Source organism: Haliaeetus leucocephalus, unplaced genomic scaffold (assembly GCF_000737465.1).
Source record: "Haliaeetus leucocephalus isolate CR32 unplaced genomic scaffold, Haliaeetus_leucocephalus-4.0 Scaffold170, whole genome shotgun sequence".
Lineage (NCBI taxonomy): Eukaryota > Metazoa > Chordata > Aves > Accipitriformes > Accipitridae > Haliaeetus > Haliaeetus leucocephalus.
In genome coordinates this window covers 735,329-763,305 of record NW_010972606.1, presented here as the reverse complement: position 1 = coordinate 763,305, position 27,977 = coordinate 735,329, and the positions used below count along the sequence as shown (strand labels likewise).

Here is a 27,977-nt window from a genome sequence, read left to right as displayed (position 1 = left end):
TAACCACTGCAGTCAAGTTGTTCAAAATATACACGTTGTTGCTGATTGCACTTTAAAATCCTCAATAAAAGTACTGTTGGCTAGAAATGTATTTAAACATCTGGCATAAACAACACGTTTAAGTTAATTTCTGATGGCACTGCAGTCCAACAGGGATAGAAGCATTGAATGAACCTCCACGTAGTCCGAGAGGCTTACGGGGTCAAGAAGAAGGGGAGGATAGGTAGATGGAAATTACCTTATCCTGGATGAGCTCTGCCAGTGTGAGCCCAATGCTGTGGATATCGCAGGCAGCTGCCTTCTGTACCACTTACTGCCCCTGCTTGTTCACCTCCCAGACGCAGCCAGCCAGAAGAGAGCTCACGTTGGCAGTCAGGCTGCAGCCAGCAGATTGAAACACCCTCCGTCCGTTCCTCTAGCTCTCAGCTAGGCTGCAAACCAGTATTTCATCTGCCTCCAGATTAACCAGGAAGTTACTGCTGCACACATAATGTGGCAGAGAGAGCGAGCCGCAAGAAAAATACTAACCCCCAAAGACTGGAAATCAAAGAATGGGCAAAAAGAGGAGAGGTGAATAAGGACAGGCATTGTGCTGAGCAAGGGAATGATTTTTTCAGCATGACTGCATGGAAAAGCTGGGAGGTTTAAGAATGGAGAATTGATGTAAAATTTTAATTTGTTTTGCATCAAAAATAAAACCTAAAATGTTATTGTGTATTGAAGGAAATGAAATGCTGCTTCCACTTGATGCAAAGCAGAATGGTTTGCTTCGTGTATTTTTTGACAAGAAGAAGTTAATAGCTGTGTTCTAAAACTGGAGAAGGAGAAAGAATGCCTGAGGGTGGTTGTTGCTTAGGGGGCTTTTTTAATGTAATTCCTTGGAATTTTAGGATTCTTATGACTCTTGGTATGTGAGTTCAATTCCCTCCTCTGTCTGGTGGGACTGAACCCACAATTCGCATTTTCCAGCCTACTGCCCGAACTGTCAAGCTTCAATAAGGGAATGTGGATCAGGCTGCTCTCCATCTTTCTCACTGACATTCTTTCCAATTGGATAAAACAGCGATATTCCTGGGAGGAGAGGTGGGAATCCAGGCGGGCCCTCTTCCTGGGGATGGTTCTTACCACTAGGCCATGAGTCTGTTCCCTCGCTATCTCTGAACAACGTAGGGATTTTAATCAGAGTGTACAATGTGAAGGACCAAGGATGCTTGCACCTGTAGTGGCCTCTGGTCTGTACTCGCTTGGGAGATGGACAACTCCTGTTGTGATCTTTGCCAGACTTCGGGGACTGTGGATGTAAACTTGTGGTTCCCACGCTGGCAGGAGGTTTTAATGGGAATTCTGTTAGGTATACTGTGGTGGGTCTCCCTCAGTTGCTTTTCTTAGAATTGTTCTATTTTAAGTAAAATACCTAAGTGATTACAGAGAGTGGCATGACTATTCAGCACTGGGACACTCAGGCCAGAGGTGGGATATTTCAGTTAGAGTCACTGTGACTGAAAATTCCAGTCTACTCCATTTTAAGAAGCTAGCGCTAAAGCAGAGTCACTGAGGTCAGTGGGAAATTGTATGAGTTTAGCCCTATTGGATTAGATAGAACCTCAGTTTAGATTAGATACGTGATTTTAAAATCCTGCTAACCCTTATCTGGGTTTTACTGTATATTGCAGTTTGCTACTCTGGCTCTTTTATAAACTCTTGTATCTAGACGGAAAATTCTGCTGAGACCAATGTGAGGAAGTTCCTTCTGATTAGTAGGAGGCAGTATTTAAATTACTGTAGTCAGTATTTAAATTACTGTAACATTTCAAAACATTGAAGTCCTCTGAAATGATGAGTATGATATAACTGAATAATGGTATATTGGATTTCCCCTGTAGCTGCCAGTATGTATATACCAATAAAGAACCTAGTCCAAATTACCTGTATATAAAGACAGTAAATTGAATTCTGAATTCTGAATTCAGTCGGATCAGAATTGTGTTATTCAGCATCAAGCTATGCAACTGCAAAGGTTTAAATGGAACAGGGGCAAACAAGAGGCATTGTTAATGGCGCTAGCCCGCTTAGTATTTAAAAACTGGTTTGTCTTAATAGTCAGAAATTAAATCCATCATGTAACAAAGGAAATTGAATCTGACCTATTAATTCGTGTAAACTTCAAAACGACCTCTCATGAAAAATGTTTGCTTTAATGTATTTTTAGTATTTTTTCACTGGAGGACATTTTAATTGCTAAAAGCCATTTTGCACTGTATGCTTGGAAGTGAAAGTGACATCTCCAATGTTTCCTTTCTTGTTGAGGCCAGTGCACTGCAGGGCCATAGCAGCTGTGTATTTGTTGTTTCAGAGAAGAAAGAAAAAAACCCCCAAGTTTCCTGTTTTATTTTTAAACATCTTCTACTCTAGGAGAACCAGTACTTGAAATAATAGATTTCAAGACTTATATGGTTCTATTCTTGCTGTTTGGTCTGCTTCCTCCACTTAGAAAATGAAGGGGAAGGAAAAGAGAAATGCTGTCTATAGACTTGAAAATATGCGTCTGTATTAGTAGACTGCTCATTTCTTCATGCCATGTACATCACGGATATGAAGCATGTAGCTTTTAGGCAGAGATGGAACCACTCATACTAAAATTATGAATGCAAATAGGCTGGGGAAAAAGTAGCACATGCTGCTTTTTTTTTTTTTCTCTTTTTTAGTTCACTGCACGGATTGAGAGTAGGGCATGAGACAGGAGCGTGGCTAAGATAAGGGGGGTCAGAAAGAATAAGAAATGCAAAGAACTGCAAATACAAATGTGATGTTGCCTTATGTCTTGGTTTGTTACTGCTCTTCTGTATTCTGAAAGGCCCTCAAGACTAATTGGTTTCATTGTCATTTTATTTATATATACATATATACACATTCATTTGGGGCTTAACTAGTAACCTGTAACTATGGGAATGGAGGCTGCCAACACACCTGTGATGACACAGATACTGGTCCTGTGTGTGGTTGTCATCAGAAGTATGCCCTACATTCGGATGGCCGAACCTGCATTGGTAAGTACCTCTCTGCAGTGCATTTTATTTCGTATTCTTCATAGAATATATATGTGCACATATGTATGTGTGTGTGTGCGTGCGCGCGTGTGTGTTTGTATCTCACAGGCGTTTAGCACCATTGCTGAGAGAAGTGTATAACAGCAGTTCCTGGCCGTAGTAGCTAAAGTCACACTATGCAGAGGGAGAAGCGTTTGTGTGTGTTTTGTCAAAATGTTTGTTAATGAAGTATGCATTTGTTACTCCTCTGCAATTTTTATTTCTTTTCATAACTCTAATAATTTTTGAAGTAAAAAGGTGTAGAACTTTCATAATTATGAATGAAAGTTCAGCTCTTCCATTCACTTTCAGGAGTCAAGACTTCCTTGCATAAGCAAGGTGAGGAAAATGATCTTCTTTTCTAAGCTGTTATCGGGGAAAATTAATCATCATGATGTGCTTTCTTCCCTGTTGTATGTTTTATGATTCTAAAAATTAACAGCAGTTGTAGTGAATAAGCTTTCACTCAGGTTATCAGTAGGAAAAAGCCATTCAAGAGGTGGAGCATCTTGGGGGATGCTATGCAAGCATTTACAGTTATGAAATATATTATTTGCTTAACACCATTTCTTTCCACCCTGCTTTTTTTTTTTAATAAAAAAAGATATTTTTGCATACTGCAAGTTAAGATTTGGAAATTCTTACTCACAGCTCAGAACCTAAAATCCGTAATGGTTTTCATTAGCATTGTGGTCATCTTGACTTTTTTGTTTGTTTAATTTCAAATTCTTACAAATTCCTAGTAATTTCCTGAGGTTCAAAAAGAACGGACACATATTTATCATCTTTTCTCTCCTTTATCAATACTGCAAGACAGAGCACTTGAAACCCATGGAAATGTGTCAGTTATCTTTAGTGATCCCTTGGTCAGATCCACGGCATAAAAGTCCGTGGCTGCCCGGAGCCTCACTCGCTTCTGATGGGTTTGATTGCACAAATTGTGTGGTGGGGTGAGGGTTATGCTGGCAGGGGTAGAGCTGAACAAGGTTCAGTGCTGGACTCTGCCTCGCTGTATACACAAGCTATGTCTCAGCTTACAGGATCTCTCAGCTAGTACTTTTGATTAACACAGAGGGCTCCATCGTACAGTCCCTCTGTTTAAATAACCCTCCCTAAAGCCTGTGGCAGTTCCAGATGCAGAGAATTTGCAAGAGCGAGGGCCTTGAGAGCCGGTTTTATTGAATGGATAATTGATCTTTTATTTATTAGCGTTCATTAATATCCTTGGATTGATGTTTTATTTTGTCCAGTGTGTAAAAATTATTTTAAAAGCTGTGTACACTGCACCTGTTTTTACTTTTTTTTCTGTTTGTGTAATGTAATACATACAACTCCATGTTACATTCCTTGGTCTTGTGATGTAAGTGCCTGTGCTGATTTTCTTCCCTCTTGAGTAGTTCTTTCTCTTAGAATACTTCTAAATTTTTATTTTTATTTTTTTAATTTTTATTCCTGCTTTCTGGTGATGGTTCCTGATTGCCTGTCTTGTCTGATAACTGACGTTCATTAATTATTTACAGAGAAAAAAAACCTAAAAAACCTCAAACAAAAGCCTCTATTGCAGCCTGATCCCATCTAGAACTTGTTAAAAACAAAACAAAACAACTTCTTGTTACCACTCAACCATGTAGTGTTGCCACAAACAAAACCTGCCAGCCTCCTCCTCCTCCTCACTTCAGTGATTCCAGTGTTTGCTGTCTTCAGTGGTGTATATATTCCAGGCATCACTGCAAGAATGCAAACTTCTGCAATGCCAGATAAATACTTGTTGACCCTTTGTCTAACATATTTTGTCTTCGTTTGCTTGACTTATCCTTTTATTTTATTTTTTTATGTTTGCTGCATGTGAAAGTCCCCACTTGCATTTTGGTTTTTTTCCTAATAAGCATTTCCCTCTCCGTATAAATCATTTTATTTACTCAGCTGCTGCTTCTCCATTGCTCTCCAGTATCAGAAATCTTTATTTTTATTTCACTTACTGATCATCTCTTCCCACACTTGTGACTGTTTCTGTGTATTCCTAATGAAGCATAACCAAACTAAAGTCCTCATTATGCTGTATGAAACTCTTACATGTAGGATATCAGAGACTACCTTGTAAAATGACCTTTGCTGACATCATCTTGCTTACTGCATGCTTATAAAATTACTAAACCCTGTTCTTGCAACATCTTTCCTAGCATTGAATGTTTAGCTAGTAGTGTTTCATAGACAAGCAGGCAACCAGCACTGCCCAAATTGATCTTTTTTTGTTTGGTTGGTTTGTTGTTTGTTTATTTTTGTTGTTGTTTTTGTTTAATTTGCATGCTGTTGTTTGATTTCTCCTCACAACATGTCAGTGTGTACGAGACTATGGTGCATCTGTGCCCATCCATCACCGGACTCTTCTAGCTCTCTCTCTCTGTCTCGGTCTTCCGCCTGCCATCTTCAGATCCTGGTGCCACTGTTAGCCTGAATCACTTTACAGTTTGTCTTTGTAGTTTGTTTAACTAGCATCCCTGAATTTTAATTTTTATCATTAACACCTCTCTGGGGCACTTGTGTTCGCTGTCTTGTTCTCCAGTAGGAATCTAGCTTCCTGTATGTGGTTTAATTACTTCATGGTTGACCATTCTTCCTCCTCCCCCTCTTTCTTCCTCCTTTACCTAAACACCCTTTAATTTTATCCTGGGGTCTCAAAGGGAATTAACTCTCTAACGGGGATTTAGTGCTTTCATGCCTTGCTTCTTGGCTTTGGCTGTGCCATGCCAAGAAACTGTCTTAGGCAGTGGAAAATTGGGCTTGTGATTAACCAACTGCTCCATGTTTGTCCCTTACTTGTGTTTTAGAGAAGGATGAGGCTGCAATTGAGAGTTCTGAGTACAATGCCACGTCAGTAGCTGATGTGGACAAGCGGGTGAAACGGCGGCTACTTATGGGTAACACTTTTCTTCCACTTCCTTTGTTGTGCTCTCACTTTTGTCTGTATGTGTGTGGGGGGGAGGTTCTCTTTTGGTCTCATTTGGTCCCTTTGGTTTTGTTTTGGTTTGTTGTTTTTTTTAACCTGGCTTCATCTGTGTGGAAAGGTCACCAATTTTGTTAAGTTCTCATCTGTTGTACGACTTCATTTCTTGTTTTTAAACTTTTTTTTCCTAATGCTGCAGCTTTAATGTTCAATTTCTTCTGCATAGAAAGAAGCTTTTGCCATTAACCTTACTTACCTTATGCAGGCTATTTCCTACATGTGATTTGTGTGTGTTTGTGTGTATGTGTTGCTGTAGGATTCCTGAAAAATCTCATGTTGCAGACCTGCCTATTGACTATTAAGTGGATGATGATGATATAAAACAATGTTGTATCACATATGTGGTGTTAAATGAACAACTGTATTTGCTTACTTAAAATTTGCAACACTTTTGATTGAAATGTAAACATTATGACTGGAAATTCATTTATTTCCATTATGCAGCTATGTTAGTAGCCACTGAAAGATCTTTCCCTAGTGACTAGTGAGTTTCCATATGTTCTTCTTTGAAGACTGAACCATGGCTTGTTTCTCTGTGTTGTTGGAGCCTGAGAGTGGAAGGGATGAGGAAGTGCATTGAACAATGAAGATAGTTCTGTAGCCTTTGCTCTCAGTTAACCCATTGCGCACCCTTGTGCTTGTCTTCTTCATGTTACATTTATGGCCATTAGTGAGAATAACCTTTCGGGAATAGAAAGGGTAGAGTGGCTGGACCTCTGCCAGACTCTTTTCATGTGACAAAGAGCGCAGGGTAGCACAGACTGCTGAATGATGTTGGCAGTTTGGAGGGTTTCAGGTGGTTTATTACTCTGTGTTTTCCATTCTGATGCCCTACTCACCACTTATAATTCTTTCCACTAGGTTTTAAACATAGTGAGCATTGGTGAGATGTACCCAATGAACCATTTATAAGACAGGGATTCTTCACCCATAGAAGAGATTCTGACAGGACGAGATTCTGTTCTCTTCCCTCCTGGTCGTTATTTCATTTCTTAAATCCATTGAGTCCATTGCAGACTCTGTCCGGCTAGCCCTTGGCGAGCTCAGCTCTGGCTGTAAGCATCCACACCTATCTGGAAGGACCGCCTCTAGGAGACCAGAAGCCTCACTTTGAATATTTAGTTGACTGCTGGGCTAATAGTTGGAGTGGGTGACAATATTTATAAAGTTTCCACATCACTTGTATCTCTTCACCCATGACAAACCATCCGCTTAACCATAGGCCAGCATACAACCACTGTGTAGGAAATGGCACGGTGTTACAACTCTGAAATGGTATTAGATGATAATATTGAGGTAAAATATTTTCCCTCGTGTGAAAACCTGGGCATATGTTCCTTTATTTTGAGATTATCTAGGATTGTTAATTTGTAATTAGTTTGCAGACCTATCAAGTGACCCGTATTAATTTATTGTTTAATGATGCACTGTTTTCATTAATTAATTAAACATGCCTTACATTCTAATTAGTAATTAATTAATTAATTAAACATGGCTAACAAAAGCCGTGAGGCAGCTCATCTTGCTTTCTTAAGGTGCTGTTAACACTTCTAGCTGTAATTTCAGTAAGACCCATAGTCTCACAGGAAGTCAGGAAAAAAATGTGCAAATGGCCTCTAGACCACTGGAAAACCCAATCCTCTAGGTCTAAATGGTGAGTTTGCCCAGCCACTAACAGTATGTACAAAATGGTTTAGAGGGACTGGGCAACATAGTGCATTGCGTTGCTGCCTCACCCTCTGATAAAATTATCCAACCTGAAAATAAGCTCACACTCCTTACAAGAGTCCAGGCAAATAGAATTACTAAATTACGATTAGCAACAAGCTTCTTAGTTACACCAGGTCTGCAAGTTCCAAGCTGAACGTAGACTCTAGAAATAGGTTTAGGGAGATAGTTAAAAATCCAGTTTGCAAAATACATTGTTTAACTCTTCAGTACCTCCTGTATTAGCAGCTATCAGCCAAGAGCTGAGAGTTTATGAACATGCTGTGTTTGAACAACTGATTCCTTAGAAAAACATTAACTAGAGCTGAAAAGAAATTTAATTAGTAAGTGAGATCTGAGTGGGTGGCTTATAACTTAGGGACTTTTCTACTTGTTTATTTCTACTGATGTCTGATGCTCAGAAAATCCACCATTTATTTTTTTAATGGAGTCTTACTACATCTCAAAAGTGTAGTGACATTTCCATGAAATTCCATGTATCTTCAGATGCTTTCTAAACAGCTGTTTTAGAAAGTACTGGAAGGCTCCTCAGGAAACTTTGTCACCACCTTTTGTAAATGGACTGTGATTTTTGACCCTCCTGCAGACAGTCTTGGGAGAGTAGGAAAAGTAGATGACTTCATGTAATTTTAGTAGTCTGATGAAAGATGCTTTCAATTGCAAGCCCTGAGACAATAATTTCTAGTCCCCTGTCATTTGCTGCATGCTATTAAAATGACTTATGATCTGTATAACCCTTAATATCAGCCAAGGCTAAGAATAAACTTACATGAGATTACTTTAGGAGAACAGGACTGCTGTCAGACATGACTGCCTATGCCACTCATTTTGCTACAGCAACACTGGCCACCTCTGTGGCTCAGAGTGACTCGTACAGGGGCCTGTGTTCTAGTCAGGGTGTGGTCCTGTGACTTATGGCTAAATCTTAAACAGAGAAAAGCAGATAAATACACTTCCTTCCTTCCTGTTAGATGCATTTTTATCTAGATCTTGTGGGGCAGACAAGAAACTGGTCTTCTCTGATGATCTACAAGAAACCTTCCTTTAGAGCCATCTAATGATTCCTGGGAATTTTTATGCAACTTTTTTCATAATGTTCGGAAAGACCCCAAGAGCTTCCAGCTGTCCTTTATCTCCCCTGTTCAGACAAAACCACTTGGATTCAGAGTAAAGAGCACTCTCATTAAAGAGATGGCACTGAATGACTTTTCTCTGATGGGTGAATGTTGCACTGCATTGCTGTTCATGCAGATCAGTTACATTTTCTTCACTTCCCCCTGGGCCATTGCCATTGTAGAATGGAAAGGAGTGCAGCCTTAATTGTACTGCAGGTGGGCTTCTGGTGAGGTTCTGCCATCTGCCAGAGTTCTGTGGTGGGTGCTATAAACTGGATGTCGAGCCACGTACGTTCTGTAGATTAGGAAGGACAGTGCACACATCCAAGCATTTAAAACCAGAGCATTACCATTATCTGCAAGGTATGTTTACATCCACCTTGTTGCAGATCACCTTGCACTTACTATAAATCTAGGGCACAACCAGTGTTTTCAGGTCTTCTTAAACATCTGATGTAGTTTATCTTGCAGTTAGTTGAGCACTGCCTTCAGCTCTTAAAATTATGTTCAAATCTCTGTTTTGTATAGTACAACACAATTTTTTTCTGAAAATATTTTCAGTGTATTTCGTAGGAGCAGTCACAGAGACCTCCCCAGTTTCCTTTACCTTCTTTTCCTTGAGAACCTATTTGCCAGGACTATTTTTCCCGTCATAGCATGAGACTGCCCTACCTGATTAGAGGAGTGTGCTAATGCATTTCACATACCATTCAGTCTAAATCCAGCATCAGTTTGAAACACAGTATATCATGCCCTGCCTACCTGGATGAAAACCATTCTAGTGTGGGCACACAACTTCAGAAGTACCAAATTTCTACTCAATCCTACTAATACACATATCTTCAAAATGTTTTGTCCAGTGTCGCATCTTCAGCAATGGAAGTTGCTTTTATTCATGTACCCAGTTTCCAAATCTCTTTTTGCTATTGCAGCCCTGGATAGAATTCATAAGTTCAGTGGCCCTGCAGTCTACAACTGTAAAGATGAGTCATCCAGCACTCTAGCACTTTATCATTATATATATTGTAAATTATCAAGTCTCACTGGCTTAGCATTACTCTCTTCTTGGGCACTGTCTTTTGCTTGAAAAGGCTACAGGGGTTTTATAGAGCAATTGTCTGTTGATATCCTGAAGCTTTCTTTTACATAGAACTTGATACTGTGGACACAAAAAAGATTTTATAGCATCAGTTATGCCATTGGGCTGCCTCATTACGAATAAGTCAACTGCTTACAAAGATGTGACAGGCAGCTGAAAACATCCTCTTTGAGGAACCAGAACTGCAGAACTGTCTGGTCTTAAAACTCAAGAAGTCCTCATCTCCTAATTAAAGGTAATGCTTTGCTCTTTGGCTACTCTTTACATCAACTCTTAAAACCAAGAAATTTTATGATGTATTTTTCATATTGTCTTTAAAAATGCAGTCACTTGGTACATTGTCATCATCACAGGCCTTACTAGACTGCATGAATTCTTAAGATGCTTTAGTGACACAACCATGATGTTCTTTCCGGGGCATTTCTTTGATCTTACCCTCTGATCAGCACTTTTTGAAGAGGTGGACCTGACCCATTCTCACCCTCTTTCTTTTCCCTCCCTGTACTCTTTAGCAGTCAATGTATCAGGTTCATTTGGGCTTGAAGCCGAATGACTTCAGAACAACTGCAAAGGCTAGGTTTCTCTCCCTCACCTTCAATCTACCTTTTCCATTCTTTCCAGAGATTACTGTTGTAAGAACTCACTTTGGCAATAAAATGTTCTTCTTCTGGCCCTAGAAGATGTAAGGTTGGTTCCTTCTTGTCTCAAGAAGAGAGTTTTACAAAGTTCTTTTCAGTAGAGCAACACAATAGGACATTGAGCCCATCTTGAAGTTAAGGAAGTGCAGTCATGTTTAAGGCCAGGATAATGGTGCAAATGGCAGTAATACCATCACTACAAGTGTCTACAGAAACCCAAACTCTACACTGAAATTCACTCCTTCACAAGACATGTTCAACTCGTGTGTCAGGACAGCTTAAGGTTTTGCCATTGCACACTGACTTCTTGGGTCATCAAAAAGGCTGTTTGCAGCCCACCTCAGATACAGGAATGTAATTCTCTTCCCTTCCCTTGAAGGTGGCTCCCAAGATCCCTACAAATTATTTTACCCTCAGTTGAAGTGCTTGTATAAACTGTAAAGTGCATTGGAACTGTCCAGGACTTTGCTACTGCTAAAGGTTACCTCTGTCTGGATTGTTTCTGTAGTGTAGGAAGCACTTCAAGTCATTTGGAGAATCACACCAACAAGGACCAGCTTTGCCAGGCTGGGACATGTTGTATGTGTACCCGTATTACATGCCATCCCTGATTTCTTAAGAGTGGCTTACAGGCAGGGCTTTGGTCTATCTATATTCATGGCACATAATCAGCAATTAAGGTAGTATTTTCACTAGTTCTGTATTTTCCGTTATTGTGGCAAGAATGGTTAGATTTCTGCAGATGGCTCCTTTTCCATTTTTAGTAGTCTTTCAGCCATTTATAATGAGCACCCAGCTACCTGCCTGGAGAGCCGAGTGTGCAGTCCACTAAGACCATTTCCTCTCCGCAGCAAACACAAGAGATGTGAGCTGTGGAAATTTCAATTTGGGCATTTCTGCCATGGATTACTTTATGACAGAGAACATTACTGGATGTTATATGGGACAGAATAATCTTTTTTTTTTGCCTTAATGTGGGCTTGCTTTGGAAAGTGTACTTCCACTATCAGTCCACCTCCAAGGATCTCAAACATTGTGGCAGATAGCCAGAGCCATTTCAGACTAGTAGATCACAAGTGCAGGTCCTGCTTTGGCCACTGTCATGATGTGCCAGCACTCCTTTCTCTGTGTGCTCATCAGCTCCTTCATTCAGTCTTGTGCCTCCTGAAGGTACCTAGAAACATCAGCCAGGGTAACTGTTTATCCTGTCCTGGCCAAAGCTGTTGTGATTTCAGGGGATTTTTAGCCCAGTACCTACAACGGATTTTAATGAGCTGCTCACATCGTACTAAAAAACAAACACAATTTGAGCTTATGGTCATGACTTACTGCATTTGCAGCAAAGGCAAACATTTTAGCATCTTTTACATCAACTAGTCAGAGAGATTTACAGCTTTAGAGCTGATCCTTCTTATGTTAGGTTTACCCATTTGAACCTGAAGTGGTACCTGACTTTACATATCTTGAGACGTCAGCCATATGGTATTTTTTCCTAAACCACAATTATCTAAGGATTAGTCTACCCTATTCACCCTGGACATCAAGCATGCTTTGACTTTTATTTGTCTGGGAGCAGATCTTTTAGGAGCACCCCTCACCCGATTGCCTCAGTGGCAGGAAGGTACCTAGTTATACCTATTTCCACCCCAGATTATTGCTGCAGGTAACAGATTGTGTCAGGCCTGATTGTTAATGAGCAGAGGTAGAACCATCAGATGTGAGCTGAACATACTCCCCAGGCATTCAAGGGAGAAAGCCCACCTGAAGCACCATCCTTGCTTCTGCAGTTGCCCCTCACAGGGGCTTCCAGGCATTATGCAGCTCTTAGCAGAGCAGTTCTCTACTTTACCTGTTTCTGATGAATCAAGATCCTCCTTCAGGTAGGTTGCATAAAATAGGGACTACAGAGGGCACACACCCAATGTGTGAACTTCATATTGATAATCACTGGACGAGGAAGCAAGCTCACTTACTTGAGATGCGTTGTCCATATGCACATTCATATGGTCAGCTACACTTCTCCCCTTCTTTCTCCTAGTCCACCTGGAAATTATTGGGATTCCAGAGCTGAGAACTGATGGTACGGGACTGTGTGGTCTTAAGGCTAAAAAATCTCAGGTCTTAACTTGCAGGGATCTATGCCCTGTATGAACATGCATGTGAATAACATAAAAACCTTTTAACTTCTCTAGTATGCAGTCTTCTTTTTGCTTCTTCCTCTCCCTGTGACACATTGCAAATTTGAGGATTATAGTCTTTTCTATGGAAGACCGTAAGCTTGGTAGAGCAGCAGGGGTTGTTATAGCTTATGTTTTTTGGAATCATAGAGTAACTGCTGTTGTGGACTTTCTAGTCCATTGTGCCTACCTGACCCAAGCTGTTGCCTCCAGTCTGGTGTTTTGTTTGTTACAAATTTCAGGACTTAAACTCTTTGAATCACTGTTTTCTTTTCAGCAGAGACATACAGCTCTTTCTTGATTACAGGAAAATAGAATTGACAGAGTTAACTAGAATTACCAGAGTCTCATAATTAAAGTGATTTTTTCCTGCCATGTGTAAAATGACATTGTATCAATATGGAAACCTTCCTCGGTCATTCTTTCAGTCATCCAAAGATCTCTCGTCTGGTTGTTCACTGTGAATAACTTCTCCAAAGTCAAACCTCTGTCTTGAATTACTGTATAACACGCGATGATTGTGTAGTTCATCTGGAAATCCACCATTTTCTGGATTTCAGGACTCTGTGATGGAGCCATATTTAGCTCCTTTGCAGCTCAGGAAGGAGCTGTAGAAATGTAGAACTTACTGAAGCCATGCATTCTTTACCTAAAAAATCCTTTAATCTAATGAGAGTTTTCTGGCAAAAGCCTTTTCCTTTTTATCAAAAGTAAGTTTTGTGGGAAGACTCTGGTTTTCACAGTGCTTTTGTGTGGAATGATCTTCAAAAATAGGGAGACAGAATGTACACAGTAGTCCGGTTAGAACATTCATTTGAAATGTGAGGAAATGATACCGAAGACCCCTGCATGGTGATTTGCCACCCATGTTCAAGGGAAATGTTGGGCTGTAAAGTCAGACTAACTCATTATTGCCTCATGAAGGTGCTCTACCCTTGGGGCCAGTACTGATAACTGATAGCCTGATAAGGGCTTGGGATTCTTTGGTTTCAATAAACATAAAAGAATAGAAAACAGGAGCTGGTGTTCTAACATGGCATGTAATGCCCTAACTACCAAGCCATTGGAATAAAGAGTGTTATGAGCTCTGATTTTCCCTTACAAAATTTCCAAAAGTCTTAGGTTGTTTTGTTCCACTGTGAACTAAAAATGGATTCTGCAGACTTCATTTTTGGTTCTCTTTCATAATGGAATGAGAGTTTCCAGGTGATCCTACTCCCAATTTTCTGTCTCAAAGAGTGTTTGTTTTCAAGTGTTCTTCCAAAGCAATTAACTTCTATTGTAGTTACAGCCTACCAAGGGTCACTTTAAGCCAAGAGCACCTTTTCAGTATGTACTTCAGTTCCTAGCTTTGTTGTACTCCTTCTAGGACTCTTTCAAATTACTTAAAATATGTCTTTATTTCTCTGAATGGCTCACTGTCAGAAAGCCAAGTGTGCTGCTCTGTATGCATCACAATCTTTTTGTGCTTTAATCAATAAAGCATTTAAAACATATTATTAACAGGCATATTGCCAGGAGGATCTCTAACTCAGTTACTAACTGTGAAACGAAGACCTCACTTTAACTCTTTCTGTCAGTTCTACTTTGCTGTATGAAATCATAGAAAACAGGGGGAAGGAATCCCTGAGGTCATTCATGCATTCTCTCTCTCCCAAGGGCAGATCCTTTCATCTTGAGTTATCGTCACTTTTATTCATTGGGTTTGTGAATGGTGTGCTATTTCCTGTAAAAATCCCTTTTCTTCATTTCTTTGCTGATGATAAAGACTCTGACCTTATCCAGAATTCCTACCAATACCTTCCATTGTTTTGCTTTTCCATTTTAAATGAAGGGATTTGTCCAAGGTCAGGAGATAATGCTCCTTCTCAATGTTCGGACTATTTCAGTTTTTCTTAGATGCAGCTTTTCTATTTAGAAAAAGCACCACAAACACAACCAATAGTGCTATTTTTAAGGGACTGGATTGGATTCATCCAGTGCTTATAAAACATCTGATCCAATCTGTCAAGTGACGTTCCCTAAATATGTAGTGTTCGCTGAAGAGGAATCAAAACTTTTCTGAAATGAGAGCTATGGGATTCATGATTCAGTGCAAGATTCACCTAGTCGTTTCTTCACACATTCCGTATGTGGCAGTGCAGAATTCTCATCCTATTTTCATGCAAATAAAATTCTACTAATCATGAAATTGCAAGGAAATGAGGAGACAGGCATAACGGAGTGAAGAATTCCACATCCTGGAAGTTACCCTTTCTGTCTCACCTTTTTCATTCCCTGAATATGAAGCTCTTTCAGTTTCTCCTTCATCTGTTCACAGCTATTTGTTTCTTTCATTATATTCCTCTGAATGCTCTTTCTCTATCCTTTCAGCATCACAGAGCATAATTTGCATGAGAATAACATAGTTCTCACTTAACTGAAAATTCAAATATCTTAGTTGTGTGTTTAGTTTCTACTTGTGCTCGTTGTCCTTTGGGTCTCTCCTTGTACCCTGATCTCATGCCATATAGCGCATGTACTGCCACTTGGAGTAAGATTCTTTTTATGGATGGCAGCAGCAGTCCTAGCATGTGTTCTCTGTCTCATTGCTTTCTTACACATATTGCATATTCCCTCTTACTTAAAGACAAGCTCATCTGTATAATCAACAGAATATTTAAAAAAAGAAATTGCCTTTCCTGAGTTAAGTTTAAATCTCTTCCAAGTTTCAGGCTTTCAGAATTTGTGTATTTTTGCTTGGAATTTGAATGGGATTTCAAGTGGGTTTTTTATCCAATTAGATAGTCTTTGTTGTTAGGCATGGTCGTGCAGTTCACCTGCATACAGCAGTGATGCCACTAGTGGTTAAAATTACTTCTGTAAGATTCACCTATAGAACATAAATGTTAAGAGGAGGAGTGTACTATGCAAAAAGCCAGTATACCTGGAATTCAGAAAGAGCTGTATTCAGTGGGGATTGTGGTGTGATATCAACGTGAAGAAAACGGATGAGATGTCAGCACAGGCTACCTTTGAGCCAGACTGAGCAAGTGTGGGTTTGGGTGTGAGAGGAGATGACGTACAAGTTATGGGCTAATTTGTTTCCAGATACTTTTTGTATTAAAATGAATGAGTTCAACGTTCTTTAAGGTGAGGCAGCCAGTACCACTCAGCTGAGCAGGATCTGGCCCTCCCATAGAACTGCTCTAATACCTTAGCATCATCACTGTTTTGTAACTGTAACTTAATAGTAGCTGGCACAAGAGTCCTGGTGTTGGTCCTTATGAGGACTCCAAAATGCCACAGTGATGCAAAGAATCATTACAAATGATGGCAATTAATGGTTTAAGATTAGGTCTTCTCAAAATAAAAACAGTCATGAGTATGTATTTTTTCCCCTCTTAAAAGAATCACACAGTTCCTGGCAGTTTCCTTTGAAATCTTACTTAAAAAAATAAATCCAGTTTGAATTTAAGATAGGACTCACTGATATCCTGTGTGCACTACCTCAGACTGGTTCTGCAATTTCATTTCTGCTGAGATGTACTGTAAAATCTGTTGTGAATCGGTGCAGGACATAAAGCAAATGAGGAGAGAATGGCAAGTCTCGTGATAGCTATCAAGGTGACGAACATTAACAGGGCATTTTTCAGCTTTTCAGTGTTCATACTTACAGATTGCCAGATATTTGGTTTTCTTTCACAGATATCCTTAATCTTTCCTCACTTGTTCAAATATATAAGTTTTGCTGTCTTGTATATGTAGCCTGGAAAGTCAGTTTGTGTTTCACTGAGTTAAATACAGACAAATCAACTCATGTGTTTAGGGTAGGCAAATAGGTTATCTCTTGGTTCAGACACAGTAGCAGTTTACAACAGCTTTAGTTACAGCACATCTGCTGAGGAACAGAGATTGCTATTAGTTTAACCCTTTTTGCCACTCTGGTTGCCAGGCAATATTACTTCACATTAGGAAAAAATGGTCTAAGGTAATCCATATACCTCATAGTTGCACTGGCTGAGACAGTGACTGCTCTAAAGCTGCCATTCTGCTTGCAATCTTTAGCTTTCAGTTACATCAAGATTGACTTGTTCATGTGTCTGAGTACTGTGTTCAGATCTTTTGCAAAATTCAGATCTAGTGTAGAAGTAGATACGATTACACTCTGAGTATTATTGCTCATTACTTTGCTTGGGCTATGACCTACTTGATAGGACCTGACAGCTACTCTAAATTCACAGCTCCAGACTGCTCCATCATGAATTGCTTTTTGGCTGGCATAAAAGTTGGCTCAAAATGAGGTTCTCTAATGTGGTACAGATTTTGGGAGCAAAGCCCAATCGCCCTATTTCTGCTGACCCCAGTGAGCTTTAGGCTACTTCAGATTAATTCCAAATGAAAGGCATTTGAATTGTTAGTTTGCTTTAACTTGCCCTGTGGTCAGTGTTATCATTTGGCCAATCGTAGGAACTATGTAGGGAAAACAAGCATTTTTTCCCTTTCATGTCTTCCTTTCAGCTGTACTTACCGCTTACCTTATCAACGTAAATGGTTTACAGAAATTTGGCAACCTGAGAGAACATTCTTTGTTTTGGGGGACAGCAATCTCTTCATCTCCCTTTTGTCCTAAAGTCAGACATTGCCCAGATTTGTGTCTTTGGACAGCATTAAACACCTCAATAGCCTTTTAAATTTGAGAATCAGCACAAACCTGCCTCTCCATGTTTCCAACAGCAATTACCTTTAAACGAGTTACGAATTACTAATTAGTGTTAATTAGTGAGAAAAGGGGGCACACACTGCACATTTTGCAGTGTATGGATTTCCCTGTCTTTGGAGTTTGATGTCATAAACCTGCAGGTGTGACGAAACCTAATCTTTTATTGCTTACCTGTTGCTGCAAAAAAATCCTTTTCCTCTGCACAAGGCTTTAAGACAGGTCAGTCTAACCTTCCTCTCTGATTCAAAGGAGATGGCAATCATTAGCTATAGAGAATTTTTTCATTTCATTTCTTCCAAGAACAACTTTTTCTGTGAGAGAAGGTGCTGTTAGCGCTCCCTTTTGTGCTTTTCCTAAGAGATAGATGATCAAGACAGCAGCTGCTGCAAGACTTCCTTCAACGTAAGTGATGACTTGAAGTGGCTTCCCTCTCCATTTTCACTTGAGGCTATATATGATTTCTTTTGTATTCACTACAGCTGGCCACTTTTGGTCTTCTGTTAAGCCTTCTTTTCATGTTTATACAAACATTATTGAAAACAGCTTTTTCATTTACAGTTGTTCTCCACTCTTTCCAGTCATTGTGTTATGATCAAGAGTTGGAAAACAAATAGGGCTTTCTGAATCCTGTTGACTGCAGACTGCCATGCTGGCTAACAGAAAAGATCAGAGAATCACTTCTCCGTATCTCCAAAGAAAACACCCTGATACTAGATGGCTTGCTTTTGCTTTCATGCCTTGTGGCTTAAAGGCTCTTCGTGATAGAACTGTGTATTGACCAGACAAAGGGAAGTGACATGGATCACTAGTGCAATATTTCTATACTTTTTATATGTTCTGGGCATAACATGAAATTAAAATCGTCCTCCTTCATGCAGAGGTCCACATAGTACTCCTCTGTCTTGTGTCTTGCTCAGGATACAGCAGCACAGGTAAACACAGTAGAAATACACCACATTGACTGGTATCTCAGTGGCCTGCACAATGGCACAGTGACTGCAAAATTGCGTTTGTGCTTTTAGACAGTAATAGTACGAGCCTAAGTTATATTCAGCATCTTCTCCTGAGGGCTCTTTGTGACTGCCACCTGGCTCAGCCTTCTCTTGTGATGTGCAGGATTACACCTTTACAGTGCCTCTTTCTGAAATTAATTTCTTGCCTACCACCTGAAGAAGCTTATTTTGGTTTAGATCTTCTTAAAAAACATGATTGATCACTTTGTTACTTGCCCATTTTATACCTTATACACATGTACAGCATCTTTAGGGTTTTTTAATCTTTTTGTGTTTTCAGAGAATAATTTGAAAATTTATGTTATCTTAAGCAAATTTTTATCACACTGAACATTATATCAAATGTTTTAGCAGGTTGACTGAGACTGGGAAAGCAGAGTTTTGCATATAGGTGCAGGTATATGCACATATTCCAGTTTATGGGATTAATTTTTTAAGTAGAACATAAATAGAGCCAATCCAAAATGACTGACCTTGGTTAACACAAAACAGAGACACCAACCTCTCTGTTAAATAATGCTTTTTTGTATTAATTCTGTTGCATATTATGCTAATCTAAAGGAATTTAAGACTGGATAGAAAAGGTGAAATTCTCTTACCCCTGTAAAAAGTTACATTTACAGAGGAATAAATATTATCAGGGGAAAAGGAAATTAAAGAGTGGGGAGTGTCAAGTCTTGCTTTTAATTTCAGTACTATTGGTAGTAATTTCTGTACTGTTGGTAGCAATAAAAACAATGCTATTTTACATTTATAGAGCATGTGTGCTAATGAATTTCAAAAGATCTTATGAGTATAGGAAATACTGCATGTATTTTAAATGAGGAGACCAGTATGTCACAAAATTTCTTGTGAGCTCCAGTGCAAGTAATTTGCCAAGGATGAAATAGCAGCTTATGGGAAGCTAGGGAAGAAATTTAGGTCTCTAATTCCATGCTTCAACTTTCCAAACATGAGCATTTCCTATTGGAAATATCATAGAATCATGGAATATCTCAAGTTGGAAAGGACCCATAAAGATCATCAAGTCAGGCTCCCTGCTCCTCGCAGGACTACCTAGCACTAATCCATATGACTAAGAGCATCGCCCAGACGCATCTTGAACTCTGTGCCGTGACCGCTTCCCTGGGGAGCCTGTTCCAGTGGCTGACCACTCTCTCAGTGAAGAACCTTTTCCTAAAGTCCAATCTGAACTTGCCCTAACACAGTCTCATTCCATTTCCTCGTGTCACGTGACTGCTCACCAGAGAGGAGATCAGCACCTCCCCCTCCGCTGCCCCCCTTGAGGAAGGTGTGGACTGTGAGGAGGTCCCCCCTCAGCCTTCTCTTCTCCAAGCTGAACAAGCAAAGTGACCTCAGCCACTCCTCATAAGTCTTGCCCTCGAGACCTTTCACCATCTCCGTTGCTCTCCTCTGAACACATTCTAATAGTTTGATGGCCTTCTTATATTGAGGCACCCAAAACTGCACACAGTACTCAAGATGGGGCTGCACCAGTGCAATGTAGAGTGGGACAATCACCTCCCTTGACCGACTAGCTATGCTGTGCTTGATGCACCCCAGGACACAATTGGCCCTTTTGGCTGCCAATGCACACTGTTGGCTCATATTCAACTTGCCATCAACCCAACCCCCAGATCTCTTTCCACGGGGCTGCTTTCCATCGTCTTGCTCCCCAGTTTGTATGCATAAGCAGGGTTATCCCATCCCAGGTGCAGAATCCGGCAAGTGCTCTTGTTAAACTTCATACAGTTGGTGATTGCCCAGCTCTCTAGTCTATTCAGACTTCTCTGTAAGGCCTCTCTACCCATGCAGGAGTCCACAGCTCCACCTAATTTAGTATCATTGGCGATACTAAATGTGTCAGATTCCAAAGAGATCTTGAGCTTGAATAGGATACTGAGTAGACATGAACTGTGCCCTTGAATTTGACACGCTCTGTTCATGGTACTTCCCTTCTCTCTCTTCCCCCCCAGTATTCTTTATCAGAAATAAAAGTGAAACTCAAATTCTTCAGTCTCTGTAGGATATGTGAATCAGTTTCATTGAATCACAGACTCATGTAAGTTGGAAGGGACCTCTGGAGGTCATCTAATCCAGCCTCCTGCTCAAAGAAAGGGCAACTATACCGCGTCACTCAGGGCCATGTCCAGTTGAGTTTTGAGTATCTCCAAGGACGTAGATTTCACAGCCTCCCTGGGAACCCCTTCCTGTGTTTGACCGCTCTCATGGTGAAAATTTTTTACCTTGTATCAAGCTGGAATTTCCCATATTCTAGCTTCTGTTTGTTGCCTCTTGACCTTCCACAGTGCACCTCCAAGAAAAGTCTTGTTCCATCTTCTTCATACTGTGCCATTAGTTAGCTGTAGACAGAAATAAGAATCTCCTCTGAGCATTCTCTTGTTAATGCTGAACAGCTCTCAGCTTCTCAGCGTCATCATGTGCTCCAGCCCCCTAAACATGACCTTGGTAGACCTCAACTGAATTCGCTCTAGTATGTCCATGTCTTTCTTGCACTGGAGTGCCAGAACTGGACACAGCACTCCAGATGTTGTTACTCCAAGCACCAAATAGAGGGCTAGGGTCACTTCTCTTGATCTTCTGCTGGTACTTCTACTAATATAAGCCAGGATGTTGTTGGCCTTCTTTGCCTTACAGAAACACTGGTGACTTCCATTCAACTTGTCCACCAGGGATCCCAGGTTTTACTCCAAAACTGCTTTCTAGCCAGTCAGTTCTAAGCCTGTTCTGTTGTATGGGATTATTCCATCCCATACGCAGGACTTGGATTTGCCTTCATTGAAGCTCATAATGTTCCCTTCAGGCCACTTTTTCCAACCTGTTTAGGCCCCTCTGAATAGCAGCCCTGCCCTCCGGTGTATTGACCATTCCCCCAGTTTGGTATCATCCACAAATTTGCAGGAAGTGCCACCTGTCCCATAGTCCAGGTTGTTAGTAGAGACATTAGGCAGTATTGGCCCTAGTATCACTAGCTGAGGCTGAGGGATAGCTCTAGTGACAGACCACCGGTTGGACTCTCTACTACTCATTCAATCCTTTTGAGGCCAGCTGTCCAGCCAATTTTCCACTCCCTGTATTATCCACTTATCCAGTCTATCTCTTACCACTGTGGCCATAAGGATACTATGGAAGACCATGTTAAAGCACTTACTAAACTTAAGGTGAAAAACATCCACAGCTCTCCCCTTACCCACAGTGTAAGTCACATCATTGTAGAAGGTAGTTGGGTTAACCAGGCACAATTTGCCCTCAGTAAGTGGATGCTGGCCATTCCCAATCATCTTCCTGTCTTTCATGTGCTTGCCAATGGCTTCCACGATGATTTGCTCCATAAGCTTACAGAGGTCTGATGTGAGGCTGGCTGGCCAGTAGTTCCCCAGATTCCCCCTCCTGCCTTTCTTGATGTTTACCTCATCCAGTCATCAGGAACCCTACCCTGTTCTTGTGACTTACCAAAGATTATAGAGAGTGACCTCACTAAGACATATATTACTGTATGATCTTCAGATGTATCCTTTCTAGTCCCATAGACCCATATAAGTTTTTTTCTGCTTTGCAGCATATCTCAGTTCCTAAAATATGGGTTTGGATCTTAGTTCAAATTGACCCAGGCTGCCGAAGTGAATAATAAAGATTCCAAGATTTGCCGGGTTTTGAGCAATATCCTTAAAATCACATCATGTTCTTTTGATCGTAGAGATAAAATGTAGTCACAAAAATTGGAGGCAGATTTTGGAGACACCTGTCTTCGAGGCAGTTTTTCAGTGGCTTTATGAAATAATTGGCCACTTGCAAAAACCAGATTTGAATAGAAGCTTACATTTTGAATGGTTATGTTTACTTGTTTCATAAAAGAAGCTGAAATTTAGGTTTTCTGAAATATTCCCAAACCATGACCTGTGTTCAGAGTTTCAGGCATTTAATAGTATTCAAAGCCAAATAAATCCTGTCTGGTGTCAGTCTTCTCTTTAAGAAAGTGACCGGGCTCTATTGCCACCTGGTAGAGATTCCGCTTTAGTTCAAAAACTTCAGAACTAGAACCTGGAGAACTGATCTTTCACTGCTAAACCCCTGCAGACACTGATGTGACATAATGAAAGACTGAATACCCCTGTAACTTCACCTGGTAACTTAGTCAACATTCCTGATCCAGTGCTGAAGAACCGACAGCTCAAGCTTGCGCTTTTTAATAGGGTATTTTAATATCCAGAAGCAGTGCATATTCCATGGTGCAATGCACTATTGTTAAAACAATAAGTATCCTAATTTAGTAAACCGTAGGTATAGCATGTCGGTAATGATTTTGATCACTTCTTGTCTATAGATCCAGGGACGAGATACCTGAGAGAATGCTCCAGAATTAGGAGCTTACAGTGGAAAAAAACAATGTAAGCTGTCCCGGATTGCCTTATGTAAACAGATGTCCTTTTCTTTAGATCCCTGTTTCTGTCTGAGTTTTCTGGTGGGAATTCAATAAGGATGTAAGTGGGGCTGCAAACATCACTTTAAATTCACAGTAAAGTCTAGAAGTTTCACATGATGAGCTTTATCATAATTCAGAAGGAATCTAAATGTCAGTTACATGACACTGCTTTATTTGTGTCTTTCAGTTCTTTTTCTTGTCCCTCATCACAACAAAAAACATCAGAAATGTGCCAAAAAGTCTGAAACAACAACAACAAAAGGAGTAATAAATATGCTGAGGTTGCCTTTCACAGAGAAAAAAAGAGTGGAAAATGGTCTGTAGGATGAATATCACCATGAAAATCTGATCCAGATTTTGAACATCCTTTCTCTCCATTCCATATAAATATAGCTTCTCCAGTGTGATAGCTTGGAAATAAGTAATTCACTTCTGCTCTTTATTTGAGACCTAAAGCTTGTATTTGCATTTCAAATATATACTAAAGTTTGATAGTGGTGAGGTGAAGAATGAATTGAAGTCATTTCTAACAGAAACACGGGTGGTGATGTGCTTCAGTTTCTGTTGTGTATAGGCCTCAGCTATTCTATTTCACGTAGCTGTAATACCTTTTTCCCACATTCTGCTATTCACATTCGCTTTCTTTTACCAATGTTTTCTCATGACTTTGAGTTTAAGGAATTTCATCAATACATCTCTCAGATTATCCAAAATGTTAGAGGTACTGTCAGATGTCTTCTTGCTCACTTGGATCTTCATGCTGTTAGAGTTCATCATGTATTAAAGTCAGAATCACCAGGAAAGTCGAAGGGTATTTATCCTTTTTGGTTTGTTTTACTAAATCTCTGTGAAAATAAGAAAAGCTGGCTTGATTCCCTCTATTTATGCATAGAAATAACTCTTGTTCACTGAATGACCCTTACCCTATAGATCCAGTCATCCATGCCATGGGAAAAAAAAATTGTTGTGTCTATTCATTTTCACTGGATGTCATCCAGAAAGCAGAAATATTACTGCTTATGTTCATCTCATGTTGATGAACTGCAATAAAGGACTCTTCATATGCCAAAGTTAATCTGCTAACGTAAGATTTACTGCTCTTTGCAGTGCCATGCCAAATGTACATCTTCAGCACTTCTCCTTGTTTTTTAACCTTAACTCTTTACACCTGGCAAATCACCCTACCATTAAACTGTACCCAAGTAAAAAAGTTTTAAATTACCTGAAACTTTCTCCCTTCTCTGAAACATAAAATCATTTGATATGTTGGCCTGTGAGGACACACACACACATTCACATACAAATGGAAATGCCAGCATTGTCATTTACAGAAGAATTCTTCAAGCAGCAGTTGCAGCCTTTAAGTCTATAAAATAGTCCTTCCTAGGGGAGTAAATGAAAATCAGAACTATATTACTTGAGCAGTTAGTTAGGTTCAGATCCTGCAAGTCATACCTAAGGTGAGCAAGAACTTTACCTGAAAACTTTAAGGAGTTGCAGACTCAGCTCCATTTTCAGAAAGCTGTTCCAGAAAACATGTCAGTCCATTTGTTAGCTGTGCTTGCTGGCAGTTATATGCAAATCCATTTGTATACTGATTACTTTTTCTATATGATGTTATTACATAGCACACATGGCATAAAAAAATTAAAAACTATCTAGTAGAGCATGTGTGAATGTATATAGACAGCAGAGTTCTGTCCCATGCTGTTAATGCATGTGTGCCCCAACCCCTTGCTTTCAGTTTGTTCGTAAGTGCCAGCAGCTTATTCCACAACTGATGTAGAGGTCTGTGCCAGTGCAAAAGAAAAAAAAAAAAAAAAAACCAGTTACACTTTTTTTCTCTTACTTTGAAGCAGTGAATTGCGTCCAAAGGGCCAGTCTAAGTTCACCTTGAGGGCATTAGCAGAGGCTACTTTAAAATAAAAATCTTTTAGTACTAGTCAATTGAAAGATAAAGCCTTTTCTGTTCTGTGTAAATAATTTTTGATCACTGTACTGTTCTAAGGCAATTCCCTATTAGCATATCCTATAGCTTATTGTCAGACCCTGTCCGCAGGGTACAATTGTGACACAGGCTGTGAATATTCAGCAATAGGAGTCTGTAAATCTGAGTAAGTAATGACAAAGCCTCTTTAGGGAAAGCCAGAATGAGGTGAGCTGAGTAGAATAATGGCAGTCTTGGGGGGCAAGGGGGTATTTTAATTTAATCAAAGCCAGAGCAACTGAAAAAGATACTATTAAAAGGACTTGCTCTCTGAAGTAAATACTTTTCAGATAAATGCATAGTTCAAACTGACGTGCTAAATTGACATCCTTACATGCACTCTATTCTCTGGATCAAAGCAAAGTTAATCATTTCACTTGCCTTTTATCTATTTTATGGATGTGTGTGTGGGTATGTGTGTGTATGTATGTGTAAGGTGTGCGCATGTGCACACGTGAGTAGCAGAAAATAACGGCAATGAGGGAGGGGGTTTTGCTTTTTCTGTAATGAAGTTGAAGATTTTTTTTTAATGTAGTGGTACCTAACAGTCATTGCCCACTGTTGTAAAAGCTCAGAAGTATTGCAGCTTTCTTTTGCCTGTGTTTGCCCAGCCACCCTTCTACATACTACAAGCACTGGGAAATTTCAATGACACAGCTTGGAATGGGTTCAGTGACCTCAATTATGCCCTCCCACCCACTCTAAACTCCTTTCAATTTGCAAAAAGCTTTAAGTGGACAAAACCCAGATGCCTTTTGCTTGTAGTTCAGTAAGAACAGATTGGGCATGTAGATTCTTGTCAAAGTGATATATGTAGTTCATTTTCCATTAACTCTTTCTTAACTAAGGATTTTAAATTCTCAGTTCCAAGTCTAGCAATCTGCTTTGCTTTCTACTGCTTTTTAAAGTTCATTATGCCTACATCATTTAAAAAAATGAACCTTAGAAAGCTTCGGCTAGACATTGACTGATACGAAACAGACTGAATGTTTGGTTCTGCTTTTAAAGGCAGTCACTTTTTTTTCTTTTTAAACTTGTTTCGTATGTAATAACCCATCCTATTGTCTAAGACAGTTCAAAAGCACTAACTAAGTATAATAAGTAAAAACACCCAGCTGGGGGGGAGAAAGAAATCATGACTTGTGGAAATGATTTACCAGTCAAAACCAGTACATGGGCCCTGATGACCTTGAGAGCTTGCTTCCGTTGGCTTGCTTAAACTTAGATTGCTTTCATAATGGTGTAATATTGCCCCAAAGAGTCGGTGCCTCTCCCCTCCCCCAGACCATTTCATTACACTCCCTTTCTCCCTCTCTCTCTCTCTCTCTCTCTTTCTCTTTCATTCTGCAGAAACATGTGCTGTCAATAACGGAGGCTGTGATCGGACTTGCAAGGATACCGCGACAGGGGTACGATGCAGTTGCCCAGTTGGATTTACCCTGCAGCCTGATGGGAAAACGTGCAAAGGTCAGCTTCTGTTTGCTTTGCAATGCATCATTTGCCTTCAGCGGTTCCAGTACAAGATGTAAATACTCAGTTATTTAATCAATACTTTTAAGTTAAGGCAATACTGGCATAGAGATTGCAATTGAGTTCATTAGCTTTCTCCTTCCCTAATTTTTCTGTATTTACCTATTTCAATCATTTTTCTCTCTATTTATTAGAGGGTTTTATCACTGCAAAGAAATAACATACAGAGGTCAAACTGTTTCAAACTGACCAGAGATTTAGAGGAGCAATCCTGGGCTGCAAAAAAGCTTTCAGTTTGAAAGGATAGTCTGATACCCTTGCAAAACTTCAGTCATCTAATGGTGTCTGTATTTGTCTATTCAAAAAGCGAGTTAAAATTCTCAACTGGTACTTTGTTACCTGCAGATAATCAACTGGTTATTGCCAAGCAAAAGATGCAGAGGTATTGCTCAAAAAAACCCAGATAATTGTCCATTTCTGCCCCTTCAAAACACAAGTAGCCAGCTACAAAGGCAAACCAAAACAACATTTACTAATGCACAGGCCTAAACTGTATAGCTGATGCTCAGATTTTACTGTTGCAAAGGCAGCACAAGAACCTTGGCATTTTGTCCTTCATGAGTGTGTTAAAACTGAGGTCAGGGAAGAGAGAACAGAAAAGAGCATCTGATACCACTGTCAACATCTGTTCTCAGTTAGGGGACAGGGGCAGTTCTCAAATATCCCTGCCGAATCGCATTTAATGGCACTATGCACATGAGTAGATTTGGATACGTTAGTAGGACCAGGCCCTCCATCAACCATTTGCCTATCTTCCTATGTATTTCTTTTGAGCTCCATTGCAAGAGACTTGGTGATGGACATCCAGGAGGACACTGCATATATTGTTGCCACAGAGAATACTTTTTTATCACTCAGTGACTTAGAGTAAGTTGACCTAACTTGCTAAGAAACTATTGGGACCTTTTTCCTTCAAAGTAACCAGAAATGTCAGAATAACTTCAGTCCAGGGCTTGATGTTACTTAAAATAGTAAAACCCACAAAAATAAACAGAAAATGTGTGGTTTCCCCTTGCTCCAGGCTGAAAAATCCCAGTGCTTGGGCATGATCCTGTTAGTATTTATAGAAATAACAGTCCATTTGCCTGTTTATTTGAAAATAAAACATTTAAACTGCCATTGCACACAATGTTAATAGTTAAGGGTGAGCACACATCAAAAAAAAATTGTTTTAGTTCAAGCCACATAAAAATAAATCTTCATTTTTACAGGCAGACTAGCTAAGCCATAGCAGAGCAGTAACGGTGATTCCACCAAGTGCTTAAAAAGAAGGCATTTTAATACTGTAACATACACCTAGACTTGATCATAATGTTTATTATTGAAACTGCATCATGAAGAAAAAGATTAATTCTAAATTTAGAAGTTTGGCCATAGAACTAATATGAAACAATATTTATATAATCATCAAGTCTATAATTAATGCTGCAGACAAAATGAAATATTCAACTGAT

General features: G+C 39.9%; 1 protein-coding gene across 1 annotated transcript in view; it reads left to right on the top strand.

Annotated features, from left to right (window-relative positions):
- The window catches only part of SCUBE1 (signal peptide, CUB domain, EGF-like 1), a 210,529-nt gene that overhangs the window by 111,977 nt on the left and 70,575 nt on the right, over nucleotides 1-27,977 (top strand). The window contains exons 6-8 of the mRNA XM_010563586.1: nucleotides 2,931-3,047; nucleotides 5,915-6,004; nucleotides 26,344-26,460. Of these exons, the coding sequence (XP_010561888.1) occupies nucleotides 2,931-3,047; nucleotides 5,915-6,004; nucleotides 26,344-26,460 (324 nt within the window). The remainder of the gene's footprint in view (nucleotides 1-2,930; nucleotides 3,048-5,914; nucleotides 6,005-26,343; nucleotides 26,461-27,977) is intronic.